This window comes from Lutjanus erythropterus, chromosome 6, assembly GCF_056507025.1.
Source record: "Lutjanus erythropterus isolate fLutEry1 chromosome 6, fLutEry1.hap2, whole genome shotgun sequence".
In the NCBI taxonomy this organism is placed as follows: domain Eukaryota; kingdom Metazoa; phylum Chordata; class Actinopteri; order Lutjaniformes; family Lutjanidae; genus Lutjanus; species Lutjanus erythropterus.
The window spans coordinates 31,827,498-31,844,783 of NC_139322.1; the positions used below are offsets into that span (position 1 = coordinate 31,827,498).

General features: G+C 43.2%; 1 protein-coding gene across 2 annotated transcripts in view; it reads left to right on the forward strand.

The window, feature by feature from the left end:
- epha2b (eph receptor A2 b) overlaps positions 1–15,249 on the forward strand; it is a 28,317-nt gene extending 13,068 nt beyond the window's left edge. Inside the window, exons 4-17 of one of the 2 annotated variants that reach the window (XM_084721648.1) lie at positions 5,950–6,105; positions 7,067–7,417; positions 7,636–7,766; positions 7,966–8,134; positions 8,220–8,319; positions 9,013–9,068; positions 9,166–9,291; positions 9,992–10,189; positions 10,292–10,353; positions 11,233–11,442; positions 11,549–11,698; positions 11,842–12,035; positions 12,948–13,103; positions 14,581–15,249. In XM_084721648.1, the coding sequence (XP_084577774.1) occupies positions 5,950–6,105; positions 7,067–7,417; positions 7,636–7,766; positions 7,966–8,134; positions 8,220–8,319; positions 9,013–9,068; positions 9,166–9,291; positions 9,992–10,189; positions 10,292–10,353; positions 11,233–11,442; positions 11,549–11,698; positions 11,842–12,035; positions 12,948–13,103; positions 14,581–14,689 (2,168 nt within the window). In that variant the 3' untranslated portion in view covers positions 14,690–15,249. The remainder of the gene's footprint in view (positions 1–5,949; positions 6,106–7,066; positions 7,418–7,635; positions 7,767–7,965; positions 8,135–8,219; positions 8,320–9,012; positions 9,069–9,165; positions 9,292–9,991; positions 10,190–10,291; positions 10,354–11,232; positions 11,443–11,548; positions 11,699–11,841; positions 12,036–12,947; positions 13,104–14,580) is intronic. The other variant, XM_084721649.1, reaches the window with a different exon arrangement.
- The last annotated feature ends 2,037 nt before the right edge of the window (positions 15,250–17,286 follow it).

Genomic DNA, 17,286 nt, shown 5'->3' on the forward strand with positions numbered 1-17,286 from the left:
AAGCTTAACTTTAGACCATGTTGAGTATGTTTTGTGCCTCCCTGTCTCCTCTTTTCACTCCCTCCTGTCGATGAGCCTGAGTGGACAGACGGAGCGAGAGGAGAAAGGGGATCAGGGAATTTATTGTGTTTGTTAACAACCCCAGATGAAAGCCTGACTGCAATTGTAAAACAGATGTAATGCCCTTACAGCTGCTCCATTGGTCAGCTAATCCTTCTGACTAATGGCCGCCCCCCTCCCACACGCACACACTTCCATCAGCCCCCACACCTTTACTACCCTCTGCTCTCCCCCCTCCTCCCCCGCCTCTACCTCAGTGACCCCTGGCTCACGTTACCGGCTCACCTCCCCCATCAGAGACCCTCATTGTTCCCCCACAATCCAACTCCCCCAAAATGCTAATGACATGTTGTCACTCTGCATACAAACAAAATGACATGACATATTGCAATTACGGGTCTGAGCAACTCGGGAATGAAAATAGGGGGGTAGGGAGGGGAAGCGAAGTCGATGCTGAGACAGAGACAAGGCGAAGAAGACTCACGTGGCTCCAGATATACACTCAACAAAACTATAAACTCTTTTATGTATATATATATACATACATATATAAATTTAAGTTTTTTTCCTAGGGCGAAAAGTCATGACATATTTATTATCTGTAGCTCTATGTGAAATAGTCATAGTTCAGTGCCAATTAAATGTCTTTTTCAAGATCAAACTTAACTGAGTTTAGAGTGACCTTTTATTGTGTCCTTTCCAAGCTACATCTGTACAATAAGCATAATATTGATGTACTGTTACTGATGTATTTTATTTTGAAGGTTTTATGTGTCTTACAAAAAAGCGAACATTACATGTCATCATGCTGAACACTAGTCACTTTGTGGCATTTTGTAAAGAAAGTTTTTTTTTTTTTTTTTTTTTTTTTTAAGTCTAGAAAGGAACTTCAGATGTGCAAAAAAAGAGTCACTTAGTGGCTGTGATGTGTAGTCATGTGAATGTATTTTAGCATGTTTCTAGCCTTACATTAGCTTTTTACTTCTGGTGAGTGCATTTATGCTTAAAAAATCCTGAACTTCGCCGCAGAGTTTATTTTCTCCACTAATCCAGAATGGAAAAATCCCATTGGCTTTCTGTGAAGGGAACCAGAGCGAAGTTAACTTCTAGGTTGGCCTACAAAAATACAAAAATTCAGCATCTCTTTATGCCACACCTGTCAGATTGATGGATTATCTTGGCAAAAGAGAAGTGCTCAACAACACAAATAATAAATTTGTGAACAAAATTTGAGAGAAATGAACCTGTTGTGTGCAGAGAAGAAGATGTTCTACTTCAACTCATGTAAAATGGGAGCAAAAACAAAAGTGTGGTGTTTATGTTTTTGTTGAGTGTATTTGGGGAGCTGGCTTGATAGAGATCTAGACCTTGTATTTATTTCTTATGGCTTTATTTGTCCAAGATGTTTTTTTGTCCACTGGCCATACTTCTGAATTTAACCTCCCTCCTCTTGAGACAAGCCACGGTCTGCTGCTGCAACTTTTTCGCCCTCCTCCTCCTCCTCCTCCTCCTCCTCTTCCTCCTCCTCCTCCTCCTCCTCTTCCTCCTCCTCCTCCTCCTCCTCCTCGCTGCAAGCATGTGTTTGTTTTACTTGGCCACTGACTCCCTGTAAGCCATACACAGTTTAACTCACAACTACCCTGAGGCAGACATGACCTTTCTGCCTTTTTTAAAGCCCAGCGCCGGACTCAATTGTGGGGCCCCCCTACCACTTACTCCACCAGTCCTGAGGGTGATTCCTGTTGTCAAGCCACCATGTTACCCCATTCATCCATCTATCCGACCATGCATTCATCACTGTCACCATCTCATCCATCTTAACTTCTGCCGACAAACCCAAGGGGGGACCCTTTGGGTGGTTGGGGGGGAGGAGAGGGTTCCCACTCCAGAGCCACTCGGGCTCCCAGAATGTAACAGGCCCCTGCACTCACTCTCAATAAACAAACACAGAGCCACTCAAGGCACACAGGGCCTCTCAAATGACAAACAGTCTCTTGCTCTGTAGCAATAGGGAGGGAAAAAATGGCTGCTCTAACATTGTCAGATGTTTCAACTCAGAAGAGGCTGAGAGACTTTTGTTTACGTGTTCAGCTCAGGAGCCCCCCCCTCCCCCATTGGTTTAAAGCCTGCGTTCATGTCGGGTCAACACATTTCAGTTTCCTTTACAGTTATTATTCTGTCTCTGGACTCTGGTCGTCTCAGTGCTGGTTCTTCATTTGGTCACGCTCCCCTGTGTTTCCATGCTTTGATTGGCTGCTTTAGGAAGGAAGGCTGCATCAGCCTCACACTTCCTGCTTCCTGTTGTGTCCAGCAACAATCCAAGCAAGTCCCCCTCCACCTTCTCCATGGAACCAAGAGGTTTCCTTTCACCGGACTTCGCTCTTTTGTCGAGGAATCCTCTCATTAAATACCTCAGAGGAGAGGCATTTACTGTCATTGTGACTCATAATTTGGAAATACACAAACTCCTTCACCTTTGTGACGGAGAACTGAGGCTGAAACTGAAGCTGCAGAGAAGGCGCTCTGCTACAGGCCTCCTGTTGGGTGGTGTGCGCTGGAATGCATCTTGATTATAGAGGCGGCTCACAGTCTAAGGCCATCATCTCCGCAGACCTGACCACGATGCATTGCAGCCTGCACTGTTGCGCCAAAAAGAGGCTAGTCCTCCTCTATTCAGTTGCCATGTGGCATTTCGGCTATTCCCATCTGCAATGCTTGTGTGTGTGTGTATGTTTTTTCTTTCAGCACTTGAATGGCATGGCATTCTCCTTGCCTGCTGGTCAGTGGTGAATAGCAATGTTAATGGGTTAGCTGGGAGCCTTTTTAGTGAGGACTGGGAGGAGAGAAAGGAGGGGAGGAAGGAATTCGGGGATTACGAGGAGGAGAGGTAGGGGTATGAATTGGGGTTTGAGGCAGCAGCTGTTCCCCCTTCTCAATGCAAGAGTTCACCCTGGCCTGTCTCTTTTCTTTCTCCCCTCTTTTCTTCAGTCCCCAGCAGGATACAGTATTCCTCTTTTTCTCTCTGGAACCTTCTGTTCCTTCGTAGCACCTCTCCTCCTCCTCTGCCTCGCCCTACCTCTGCCTCGGTCGCGTTAATGAGTAGCAGCGGCTGTTGGCGAAACAGCTGGCCGAGGCAAGAGAGGAGATGCTGTCTTGAGGGGAGGATTGAGTAGCAGGCGAGCCCATTGGACAAACTTACAAATTCTTCTCATGCTGAGTATGTTTCTTTCCACCATTGTTGTCATGCTCTTCAGTTAAAACACACCTCTTCACAGCGGCTCCGCCGCAGCTTGGTGAACCGCACTAGAAAAAGCTGAATGGAGCCGAAGAGAAGCTCATGGTCAATCGAGTAAATCCCCTTGATATAACTTAAATGGAGCGGGAGCCGTGTGCTTTCCGTCTTGTGTGTGTGGTCACTTGTGGCTTCCAAATGAACCTCGTTCAAGTGAACCACAGTGAAAGGCAGCCATAGAGGGAGACGGTATCTCTGAGTGAATCTGATATTGTCTTTGTCCTTGGCTCCGCTTTTCAACTCGCCTCTGTTGGAATCTGACATCGAAACTCTGTGTTTGCCTTTGAATTAATTTCATTGCTTGGGCCGCCCTGGTCACTGGCATGAACCTTAATATCTTGCACATGCTTCATTTGAATTGGCTATCATGTCCTCTTCCCACCTTATCTGATCTGTCTCATTTCCATTCTTTCTTTTTTTCTTCTGTTCTGTTGGCCAACATACAGAACTCGAAATTGAAGATGTCCTGTGTCTTTGGACACAAAGATACACTATTTGGGACAATTTCAAACCTTATTACTGTAAATATTATTATGTTAATGCATCATGGAATTTCATTTTATTTGTTAGGTGTTCAAATTTGAAAAACGTGACATATGTAAATGAACCAGGGCATTCAAGACTACTGCATTATAATAGTCATCTCTGTGACTAGTCAGCCAATCAACTAGTAGCTGACTGGTTGACTAGTCACAGGAGACAATAATGTGTTACCTAATGTAGGTGAGACTGTTTACAAATGAGTCACAATCTTTTTTGATTCTGTGACAAGCGTTTGATGCCGCAGGATGTTGAAGTTTATTTGTTTTGAGGTCTAACATGACCATACCGTGACAGTAAAAGCATTTTAATTGTTTTCAGAAGAGAATACCTTGGAATTTTTTGTGACATTTGATCCAGTTGGACTAAACCCCCAGCAAGCTTGTCTGAGCTGGAGATGTACAAGATGGTGTAACTGCAGTATCTTGCAGGGACAGTAGGAGTCTTTCCTTCTCTGAATACCTTAAATATTAAAAAATTAAAACCACAGATGAACTATTTGTCATCAATGATGCACAGTGCCAACTAGTGGTTTTGAAAGTTGACTAGCCTGTGAAACCGCTACTGTATACCAATCAGATACAGCAGTGATACGTTAATTGATCACACAGCTAGAAATAAAAACTCAGCCAATGAATAAAAGAATAATTGAAACTTATTGTGGCTAATCTTCAAGGTTGATTTCAGTGTTTTATTCACATGCAAGTGCAGGGAACAACTAGCAAAACTTCCATGGTGGACCAGAGCGAGTCAATGAAGTGATACAAATCGCTGAAACAAAGTTATTCAACAATATTTTGATGTGTGATGGCTGGGACACTTGAAAGTAGAATTAAGGACACTGAGGAAAAAGCCGTCATGTTGACTCTCATTTGCATTGTCAACATCTTATGACATCTGTCATGAGCTATTTAAACGCTCCAGGCAAATGACTTGGAAGGAAGGAAGGAAATGTGTACGAATGTTTATATATGTGTGTGTGTGTGTGAGTGTGTGTGTGTGTGTGTGTGTGTGTGTGTGTGGCTGAATTGACTTGGCAGAAGGACGTGAACAGGTGACAGGCAGCGGACATAATCCCTCTTCTGATGTCAGATTTACCCATGTGTCCAAGGGTGTGCTTTGCATACATGTACGTGTATTTTGTGCATACATACGGTTGTGGGTGCATGTGTTCATTGCATACACCGACATGTGTGTGTGTGTGTGTGTGTGTGTGTGTGTGTGTGTGCGTGTGGATGAATGTGTGATGGTGTGAGGACATGAGCAGCAGCAGCCGTTGGAATGCTCTTGCAGAGTTAAAGAGGGGGGGGGGCATCTCATTTTCACTCTCCTTTATGGCGCGCTCTCTCCGCAATTTCACACCATATTAAGTTCGTATTTCACCACCGCTACGCACAGCTGGACCCTCTACCTGTATCTCTTTATTCAGAGTTGGACGTGTGAAATTAGGTGTCATCTTATCTCAGCGATACAGTTTCAAAAAGTCTGCATGTGGGTGTGAGACAGAAAAAGTACAATAAACTGTTGAGTGCAAACGGATGCTTCATTTCTATTTCTTGGCCCTTTCCTTAGTGTTGATGCTTTGATTTCTGACTGACTTGCTGTTGAAGAATGCGGCATGACTGGTTATGTTTGTTGAAAGAGAGGTGGTAAGAAAGCAGCATCAGAGGGGGGTTGAGACAGTAATGAGTAGGAGTGCCGGCTAGGCAGGGAGTCTGCGTTTTTGTTTCAGGGTTGGGCCCAGGGGAGCAGCGTCTCAGCTGGAATGGACAGAGTCTTAATATGTAGAGTCAACATTGTGCAGAGCCTTGCCTATGTTTTCACTTCAATATCTCTGTCTTGGTATGTCCCAATCTGACCTTTAGCCTTGACATAATAACGTGTCCACTCGACCCCGCTGTGCTGCATGCCAGGTGAAAAGTTCACAGCATTACTGATCTTCAACAAGGCCTGAATGATGTGGAGGAACTGGCTATGCATAGTGTCATCGTGATGTTGCCTGGAGTCACTGTTGTTCTTGTTCACCTGCTCATGCAAATGTCTGCTTGTGTTTGCAGAGTGTCAGCCCGGCTTCTTCAAAGCAGCAGCGTCCAGTGGCAAGTGTGAGCCGTGTCCGGCCAACACCCAGAGGCAGGACTCTGGAGCTTTGGTTTGTCCCTGCATGGATGACTTCTACCGGGCCCCAACCGACCCCCCTACTGGGCCCTGCTCAGGTAACAAGTCCCTTTGATCTCTAATGAGAACCTTACAGTAAAAAAATGTGGAAATATTAGCTTTCAGCTACCAAGCAGTGTTCGTTAATGATATTTTGAGTATTTTTGTGTTGCTGTTCGGTTATATTGTCCTGACAATCTGGGCAGAGTTACTAAAACACAGCTGCCTGTATGACAACAATAAAACACTCATAGCCTACAGTACATCATGTCCCAACATGCATCTAATGAACCTCCTACCTTCTCAAAATACATACCTACATACAAGCCATTAAAGTACACAGGCTTTTCAGATCACATTCATTCACCCAACCGATGTTCTCTTTAGTTTACTCTTTAAGATGGCAGAGAATTTGACCATGGGGAATTTGTTCAATACATTCATCGCAAGACTCTCGAAGACACGTAGACTGTGTCTGTCCCCTGTCTGAAATTCAGTCTCCTCTGATGACAGGTGCAGAAGACAGTAGTTTTTGTAGTGGTGGAAATTCAGTAAAATTGGAATGGTAACAGGTTGCTAATTTGAAACTCAGTACTTAAGTTGCAAAACTAACATGTTGTGTTGCTCATTACAACAAAAGAGCATTCTAGTCCCCCAACACTGCTACATTAATTTCTATGTGTGACTTTCTTATGGTGAACACAAAAAGTGACGTTTGCTTTAATCCTGCAGGATGTTCATGGATTAGATAATATTTCTTTATTGTTCCCTGCACATATTAGTATGTGGTTTTTAAAGCACTGTGATTTCTGATGTCATAATGGACACATGATTTTGAATCTCACATCTAAGATACAGTTTCAAGTATCATAATCCTGAATTTTAAAACATCCTTTTAAATCCAAAACTGTGTTTAGACTTTCTGCTGTTACTGTCAGGTCAGAAAGGAGTCCTCTGTGGCTTTCTTCTTCCCTGTTTCTATCTAACATCTCGTATCCTTTCCCGACCTCTGTTCATCAGGCCTCCCCTCTGCCCCACGAGACCTTGTTGCCACCACGGCCGGAGGAAAACTCCTCCTCTCCTGGAGCCCGCCTGAAGACACTGGAGGTCGCAGTGACATCACCTACAGTGTTGAATGCCAGCGCTGCGAGGGGATTGTGTGCCAGTCCTGCGGAGAGAAAATCCGCTATGAGCCGGCCAACACGGGCCTGACAGACACCAAGGTTACAGTGAGCGAGCTGGACGCTCACCTCAACTACACATTCACCGTGGAAGCACATAGCGGCGTGTCGCTGTCCACGGGTCAGGCGACGCCAAGGGCTAACAGACCACCATCCACCAGCGCTCTGACTACATCTCTGCTCTACACAGGTGAGTGCTGCTGATATGAGGCAGAGCAGTGATGCTATCTGTGCTGCAGTAATGACAAATGATATCTGTGAGGCAGCAACAGCTCTGCAAGTTGAATTGTGCTGCGGGAGAGAGATGAACTCTGAGATTATTAGTAGGGAGTACAGCCATATATTTCTTATTTTTTGAGATTTTTACATCCCAACGATTCTGAAGTATTTTGTACCTTCTGTCCTCAGCTCCCCCCAAGATTACCACAATGAGACTTGTTGAGAGGACTTCCTCAAGCTTGTCCCTTTCCTGGGATGTATCCCCGCGACAGCGTGTTCAAGCCCGGCCCATCCGCTATGAACTTACCTACCGCAAGAAGGTGCAGCACTCTTGTTGTTGTCACTAATATGTGCTGAAATTGTTAATTTTATGTATTATTCAACATTTACCACTGTAAAAAAATAAAATCATGTATGGCAGATCAATTCTCCTGTCAGTGCCCCTGACCAAGGCTCTGGCTCACAACTGGAGTTGGCTTCTCATTACTCCCAGTGCTTAGGATTCTTCCTTTCTTGCAGGATGATAACCTGGATGTGACCACCTACATTATACTTATACTGGAGAAGAACTCAGTACAGATCAATGACCTCGCCCCGGGCACAGCCTACCTGTTCAGGGTGCAGGCCCTCAGCAGCGACGGCAGCCCGGGAGGCTCCAGCATGGAGGAACAGTTTGAGACCTTGCAAGGTACAGAGGCGAGCCACTGTGGAGATGTTTTCACATGCTTTCTTCAAGAATATCTCTTGATATTTTCTTTACTTGCCTTTTCCAGAACGCCTCACTCAAAACAACACAGCGGTCATCTTCGGCGCAGCGGTCGGAGGAGCAGCCATGTTGTTCATAGTGGCTGTGGTCCTGTTCCTACGCAGACGGTCAGTAACCACCCCCTCCTCTCTGCTGCTCTCCCTGTCTGTCTGTCTGTCCTGTTAATCAGTCAGTCCTTCAGTGGCTTCCTCTCTCATTCTTTCGCCTTTCCTTTGTGGGGCCTCCAAATGGCCTTTGCATTCACTCTGTCCTCACCTCTCTCTTTCTCTCTTCCTTTAGCCAACTTTCTCTTTCTCTTTATCTGGATCTGTGTCCCAGCACTCACTGGGGAAGAATTTGCGTTGAATACGCCTTGTCATTGCTCAATGGTTATATTCTAGTGAGTGTTGGGGGCCTTTGAAAGGAAATTGGTCCGGGGTGGTACATTGTTGGTGATAAGAGGCGCTTGGTTCCCTCTGTACCAGACCGCAGGCGCTTTGTAAAGGTGACCTGTGCCTCTACTGTAGCAGACTGTAGCCCGTCTGTCCACCTCCCTCCCGCCTGCTTGTCTGTCTTTCAGTCTTTAAATCGGCTTGGCAAACACAGTCTATCGTCAGCTTTTATCAAAAGGCCGCAACTGTGTGAATGGACGCAGTGCACCAGTGTCGGTATCCTTTTGAAAGCTTTAGAACGTCCTGAAAAATGGCTACAAAGGTTGCTATGTGCTATTGATATTAAAGCAGGGAAATTATATAAAGACAAAAGTCCATTTGTTCTTAATGAGTGGGATATTAATTTGCAGATTTTATCTTTTTATTCAGGAAAAGGAACTCTCACACCAGACAAGGACCAGAGGACACGTATTTCTCCAGCTCAGGTAGAGAAAAAAATCTCTCATCTCTTTATTTATCTTTATTTAATTTAATTTTTATTAATTTCTTAACATGTAACCATTTTCTTTCTTTTTCTCATAGAGCAATTGAAGCCTCTGAAGACTTACGTGGATCCACATACATATGAGGACCCCAACACAGCCGTCCTGAAGTTTGCCACTGAAATCCACCCGAGCCACATAACCAAACAGAAAGTCATTGGAGCTGGTGAGTGACAGCTCTGCTGAGACAATCTGCTGAGGGGCTTAACTCCAAGATGTTGAAAGATTTTTCCAATCCCCAAATTCGCTGTTTATATTGTGCATTTTCCACAGCTTAACAGGCTGAGTGACAGTGGTTACTTTAGTGAGATTAGCATCTATCTGGCTGAGTTCTCACACAACAAGTTGAGACATTTTTGTTGTGTGGCAACTCTTGGCTGGGATCTACATGTTTTGGCTCACATTGACGCGAACAATTACACAAAGAGAGTGTTGCAGGAACGTTTTTTTTGGAAGGATATCAGAGCACCTTCCCCAGCCCTGCCCAGATCTTTCATACATGATGCGTTTATTCGAGTGCAACCACCTTTACCCTTTGAACCGACAGGCTTTTTTCAATATACACCCCCACCCTGGTTCCCACGACCATGCCCCACCCCCCCTTTTCTCCTCATGTGACAGCTGATTCCCATGCTTCCACACCAGAGGCTATCCACCAGTTTTACAACACACACTCTCTCAACACCCAGCCAGAACACACCTTTGCAAGATAGCCTCAGGCAAAACAGCCATAGACACTTCCTTGTTTTCACTCTGCTGCAGTGCAAACCCCCTGCAGCTAGAAATGTGAGAAAACATATCAAAAGCATAAACATCTGATATACTTTTTCTAAATTTAACATCCCATTGATGCTGTGTTCCTGCAGGGGAGTTTGGTGAGGTGTACCGTGGTATTCTGAAGGTGCCGGGGAGGAAAGAGGTGGCAGTGGCAATCAAGACATTGAAGCCGGGCTACACAGAGAAACAGAGGCAGGACTTTCTGAGCGAGGCCTCCATCATGGGCCAGTTCTCCCACCAGAACATCATTCGTCTGGAGGGGGTGGTCACCAAATGTAAGGATTTCTGTGAGTTTTGGTTCCTTTTTTTTAATCTTTGATCACTTTTTTTTTTAACCTTTTTTGGGCCTGTTCAGACACATAATTTGTTCTTTTTTTGTGTGTATGCAGTCAAACATGCCATGATCGTAACTGAATACATGGAGAATGGAGCACTGGACAGGTACCTCAGGGTAAGTCTACCACATATCATTTTTGGTAGTGGAAAATGTCTCTGTAACACTTTATTTTCATTGTCATTGTCATTACACTGTCATAACCTGTCATTACACCTGTCATGACCATGAAGGAGTCTATATGAATGGTTATGTTGTCATTAAGTCAGTTATGTCATATTAATTCAAAGTTGTCAGTGTTTTAGATAACTTTGTTATGGCAGCTTGACATTAACCAAGACAGAATGTTGTTGCTATGGTGACTTGAAATGATAATTTAATTTGAAGAAACTGTTGTTGAAGTTGAAGTTATTCTTGGCATTGTTATAAAAGCATTTGACAGTATAATAAAACTTGATGACATTGTTATGTGAAATCCAAAATGTACCACTTAACTTTAGGTCAAGGAAAATATTCATGACACACTTAAAATGGTCTCATTACAGTCAGTGTCAAAAACAACCACATATGACTGTTGTATGACACTTTATTGTACCCAGCTAAACCATTTGTGTTTGATAATATCAAGCTGTCATGACAAAGACATTATTCGCTTGATGTCAACTTTTCATTTAAAATTACATAATTGACTCAATGACAGTCATAAACATTCATAAAGACTCCTTCATGTTCATGACAGGTATCATGACAAGTTATGGCAGTGTAACGACAGTCTAATCCCTCTAATAAAGTGTTATCATTGTCTCTACTTTGACTATTGCCACAATGATGATACACAATATTTGCAAAGTGGAAAACTGATTGAACTTCTAGATCTAGATCCGTTTCTGGGCCATGATATCTCTCGTAGAATTTTGTACTGCACTATCATGTCAGTTGTTCTTTTTGTTTTGGTCACAAAACTAAAATTAACCTGCTCATGTTTTCCACCATCAGGACCACGATGGCGAGTTCGCCTCCTTCCAGCTGGTGGGCATGCTGCGTGGCATTGCTGCAGGCATGAAGTACCTCTCTGACATGAGCTACGTTCACCGTGACCTCGCCGCCCGCAACATCCTTGTCAACAACACCCTGGAGTGTAAAGTGTCGGACTTCGGCCTGTCCCGGGTGCTGGAGGACGATCCTGAGGGGACGTACACCACAAGTGTATGTAGAGTTGGGATGTCCTGTTAGCTTAAGCAAGAAAGATTTGCCTTTTGAGTCCTCTTTTTGTTCCTCTGTCTCTAACATGAGGGTTTTTTTTCCTGAACAGGGAGGTAAGATCCCCATTCGCTGGACAGCTCCAGAGGCAATAGCATACAGGAAGTTCACCTCAGCTAGCGATGTGTGGAGTTTTGGCATTGTCATGTGGGAGGTCATGGCCTTTGGAGAAAGGCCTTACTGGGACATGAGTAACCATGAGGTAGGTTTCAGTGATTACAGCAGGTTTACAGATTGTTCTTGTCTTTGAGTTCTTACTGTTTGAGAAAACCCAGCTTCAAATTCTTCTGTTAAACCAACCAGTGAGGAAAAAACCTAATTGGTCACCTTAAAAACTTCTTGCAGGTGATGAAGGCTATCAACGAGGCCTTTAGGCTACCAGCGCCGATGGACTGTCCCTCAGCCGTTTACCAGCTGATGTTGCAGTGCTGGCTCCAGGATCGCTCCAAGAGGCCACGCTTTGGAGACATCGTCAACTTGCTGGACAAGCTGCTGCGGAGCCCGGACTCCCTGAAGACCATTGCAGACTTTGACCCTCGGTAAGATTTATTTACATACCAGAAGGGCTTAAAATGAATATTTTTCCAGTGCTGATATTTCAGTCGCTGCCACTATCAGCAAACCAGCTCTGTAATCAAAAGTTTTGCAGTACTTCTAATATAAATTTAATTTTTAGTGTCTCTCTGTTATCTCCTTTTGCATTCTTTCAGTTTTCCCTCTGGTTGATGTTATCTACTCATGCAGTATAAAACCGTGATAACATGCACCACAAGTCATGTGGTCTCTTCTGAGAAGCAGAACTTTTCTTAATTTTAGAAAGAGGTCTATCAGCATAAAAAGAAACAACAGATGGTAGACATTTCTTTTTGACTTGAAACATGACTTGGACATTGCTGACTTGAGACTTGACTTAGATTTGTCTTGACCAACTTGAAACTTGACTTGGATCTGTCCTTATTGACTTGATGCTTGACTTGGACTTGCTTCTTGAGGCTTGTCCTGCATCGGCTTCACAATATGGCAGCAGCTCCCCATTTACTTGAAACTAAATAGGGCCTTTGAATTTAGGGTAGTTTGGTGAAGAAAAGTGAATGGCTTTAAGATGTTCTACTTAAACCATCAGTGGAACAAACTGACACCTTGCCCTTCAGGCTAATGAAAGAAATGTGTGTACACACTCCTGGCCCAGGATTACTAAAGCTCTCTTGTATGTGATTGTGTGCATGAATGCATATTTTCCCTTTTGTGCGGGAGCATTAAAGGCAGAAACGGTGAGAAAGGACAAAAGGCTGTCGTGCTCGTAGCTTAATCAGCTCTCGCCCCAACTGCTCCAACTGGTTTTTATCACTAACTGGTTTCCTGCACAGTAATTACAGCCCTTATTCATCTGCCTTTGTTGTGGGAAAGCCTGTGGATTATTATCATTTGGACCTACTTTTCTTTCCCTGCAGCGTATCCATCCGCCTGCCCAGCACCAGCGGCTCAGACGGTTCCCCATTCAGGTCGGTGTCTGAGTGGCTGGAGTCCATCAAGATGAGTCAGTACAGTGAGAACTTCACCTGCGCCGGGGTCGTCACCATGGACCAGGTCCTGCAGATGAAGAACGAGTAAGTGGGGCATGAGTTCAGATCTGGTCACACCACATAATAAGTTAAAATCTATTTATTTTATTGACTTGTTTTTGGCAAAGAACATTTAGTTGTCAAATTATAGCGTGAATTACAAAGAACATATTGCACAAAGATGTTTTTCCTTCCACAATGAAGTCTGTTATGAACTTCACTCTAGTAGTTTATGCATTTGTTTTCATAAATGTTCCTTTTTAACAGCCAGCAGAATAGTTTGCGCACAATATAATCTGCAACCTCAGTTACAACTTGAGAAATGTTTGAGATGGAAAAAGTAATGGAGGGAAGGAGAAGGAGTGGGCTCATTTGTGGTAGGCTGGTGGTGGTGGCTTGTGGTCGCCGCAGTTCTTATTCTTCTTCCCTCCCTCCATTCTTTCTCTCATCCCTCCCTTCACCCACACAGACTCGCTGCCCCAGGCAGCACTTTTGCTAGAGCCCCTGAAAAACCACCGATTTTTCCTGTTAAGGGCAAAGGCCTTTTGTGGCTTCTTTAACATTAAAGGAGGGAAGGAAAAGGAGAGAATAGACCGTGGAGAAGGAGCGACTATAGGAGATTAAGGAACTGAAATAGATGGACGAGATTTGAAGCCCCATAGGCGGAACATTTGTGCTTCAAGAAAGATTGAAGAGGTGCGTTTAGAATGTACCCCCTGAACTTATCGCAGGGTAGTTTAGGGCAATTGGATCTTCTCAGATGTGTAGGAGCGCTAAGGGGGCAATTTAATGAAACTGACTCAACCTTTTGGGGAGAAAAAGGCTCAGTGAAGCACATAATACAAGGTTGTTTTGGGGCAGTAATGAAGGCCAGAGACTTTCCTAACCACACGACCAGTCGAAAGGACCCCCGCCCCAACCCTTCCTCTGCCATGGTGTACGTATGTCAGTTGGTCTCATCTCGTATTTTGGGAAGATGGGCAGACCGTAAAGCAGACGACAAACCCTTTTGAAGTATTTGTCATACAGAATGGTGTGATTTCATGGCCCCATGTTTCCATCACAGGGCATCTGGTAGCACTCTTGGAAAACCAGCAGTTATTTACAACCCACCCTCTGCTTGCCAGACGAGTGATTCATGGTCAACAGGGAGAATCCTCGTTAAGTAATTAAGGCTGTAATTAAGGCTTTGACTTCAGACTGCTGTGTTGCAGGGCTCTTGCAGGTTTGCATCATGTTCTTGTGAAGAGTGAAACCCCCAGAAAAGTTCCTTTAAAGTCAAAGATAAATTGAAACCTCTGTAGATTACTGACTTGGAACACACCCCACCTTGCTGCACTGGTTCAGCGATCAAACTAAACATGAATAGAGTCAGCTGGCATTTTATCACGTCTGATGAGTGATCACTTCAATGCCTGGGAACAGGAAGGATGTGTGAAATGTGAAAAGTGTTGGAACGAGGCCAAAGTGTAAATCCATGTGCAGCTCCTCTTATATTCTGTCATGTCTCTCTCTTTTACAGGGATATTAAGAACATCGGGGTGAGGCTGCCTGGCCATTTGAAAAGAATCGCCTACAGTATTTTGGGTTTAAAGGATCAGACCAGCACCCTGAGCGTGTTTGCAGTGTGATCGTGACAACGAAGGGAATTAAATTCGGGCACTGAAGCAGGCAGCCCTTTGAACTCTAAGCTGAGCTGGAGCGAAACTGCAGGGACGGCTTTGGATCGGCAGGACCAAGAGAACTGTGCCATCCGTTTTGGGCCGACTGAATCAGACTGACTTACTGTACATTTTTGATTTTTTCATCTTATCCACACGGGAATTGAGCAAATATACAACAATAGATGTTATCAAGTTGACTCTGTATATTTAGATATCTATTTTTATTACCCATGTCTTCTGTACAGATACAATTCATTTATTTTTTTTTCTTCATTTCGCATTCCTGCTTCATAAAAATCAACAATCAAGCCAGTTCTGGGAATGGCTTTAAAATAGCACCCTGAGCTTGTTGCAGCGATTATCAAACAAACAAGGGAAGCACAGTAAGTGTAATGGTATGGGAGCAGTGGAGTCCAGCCCTGGCTCAGGTTGCAGTTGGTGCTGATGTCATGGCGTCTCTTAATTGGCACTTTGGTCCTTTTTCTGTTAGACCAATGAGAATGGAGTGTCAAGAGGGCTGAAATGAGCTTGAGCTGGCCCAGAGTTAAAGAGATGGTGTTGCTTAGGTGTGTAAACACAGATGGACTTGATGTTGTTTCTGGCCTTTTGCTGGCTCGGTGCAGAAATTAAGCTATAATCATATAAGTGATGTTATATGAAAAAAAAAGAGAGACTATATTTGAGGTACTGTGTGTGTACAGATTAACTTTTTTTTTTTTTTCCTTTGTGTTTGGGCAATTACCAAAACCTATAATGTAGCACTTGGATCAGAGAATCACGTTGTCTTGGTTTGTCTCAATTAGACTGTTCCTAAGTTCCACTCTTTTCACAGAACCTTGGTCATTTTTCTTTTTTCCTGTTTCCTGCATGCACTAGGCCCATCTACATTTAATTTTTTTCTTTTTTTTCAAAAACAGTTAGGTAAAAACATCAGATACAGTATAAAGTCACATCCTAAGGTAGCTAATGATAGCAATACTCTAGTTAACAAGCTAATTAATCTAACTAGTTTCATCTGATAGCTTATGTTAGCAAACACTAGCTAACTAGCAAGTTAATCTACATCAATCATTAGCTGACTAGTTACATCTGACAGCTAAAACCACCAGATTTTTTAAGTGAAAAAAACAAAAAACAAAGGCACATTTCCTGTTTACCAGTCAGTATGGTAGCTGTTGTACTGTCATAAACTATGGTGCAGGTTGACTGATAAAATGGGGCACTCACTAAGAAATTTTGTGAAAGATGTTAATGATTCACTTGACCATTGCTAGCCTTTGGAGTAGTTCACTCTAAAACTACCATGAGTAAGTAGTTCTGCTGTCTAGTCTTTCTTGCCAAGTAAAATATTATTTCACTTTCATCATCCAGCCAGAGACAGGCCATCAAAGACATGGACTGTTTCTGGAAAACAGCATGTCTCGTCACCCTACTGATAGGCTATGTTAGCAAAATACTAGCTACCTAGCTAGTTCTATATCAATTGTTAGCCAGCTAGTTAGCTAGAGTTTTGCTAACATTAGCTAACTTAAATTGCAGCTATAATATAGTGTATGTTGCTTTTACAGGCCCCCCAGCAACATCTTTTTACCATCCCCAGACTTTGTTGTCTTTCAGCATGACAAACCTAGCATATAGCATATCTAAGGACTGGAAACAGAAAAGGAGAAAGTTGACTGAGGTTCTCAACTGTTATTGGAGCACACAGCAAAAAGTGGCAGGACTTAGAGAGGGTCAGTTGCACAAAAAGGGCTTTTATACACAAAATCCTGGACAAAACGAAATGGTATCGAAGTGAGAAATGTTGTGAATCAAATTAGTTTGAATTAGAATGCAATTCATCTGTTTGTAGCATACCAGTAATGAAGAGGGAGAAGGTGACGTTTGCCAAAATGCAAATCCCCTAAAAAAAGGATTTAATGGTGATGAGTCTTGTTGTGGTTGAGATGCTTTCATACTTTATAATAGTTTGGTTTGCAATTTCAATGTCTCATCTAGTTGTGTAGAAGCTATACCAATATTCATTCATATTTTCTGTTGGTTTGTTGACAGGATGAAACTATATGCTTTGACAATGTAGTGCTGACTTGTTCCAGACATTCAAAGACGTTTTAAAGTGCCTCTTTGTGGAACATTAGCGAGAGTTTGCTTCTGTCTGTTTTAACGAAGCAGCTCTCCGGTGTAGTGGGAAGTGTATAGTGGACAGTTTCCCCCCCAGTGCTCTTAATTGATGACTGCAAATCAATGTGTTACTGATGTACACCTTCCTTTACTTGAATTTTTACTGTATTTTCAAATGTATCTATGATTCTGTTGTAGCTGATAAATCCATCTTTGGAAAAGGGATTTTTTTTATTTTTTGTTATTACTCTGGTTTACTGGTTGCAATTACATTTAAGTACATTTTGTATGATTTCACTATTTACCATATTACCAAACTGATTATTTTTCTAAGTTCCATCACTTTCCAAAGCGATGCCTTCTACCTTTGCTGCCTTTCCAAACATTTTGAGAGTTCCTTCATCAAAGAGCAAAACTCCTTCCTTTTTGCCTGTTGTTTTATA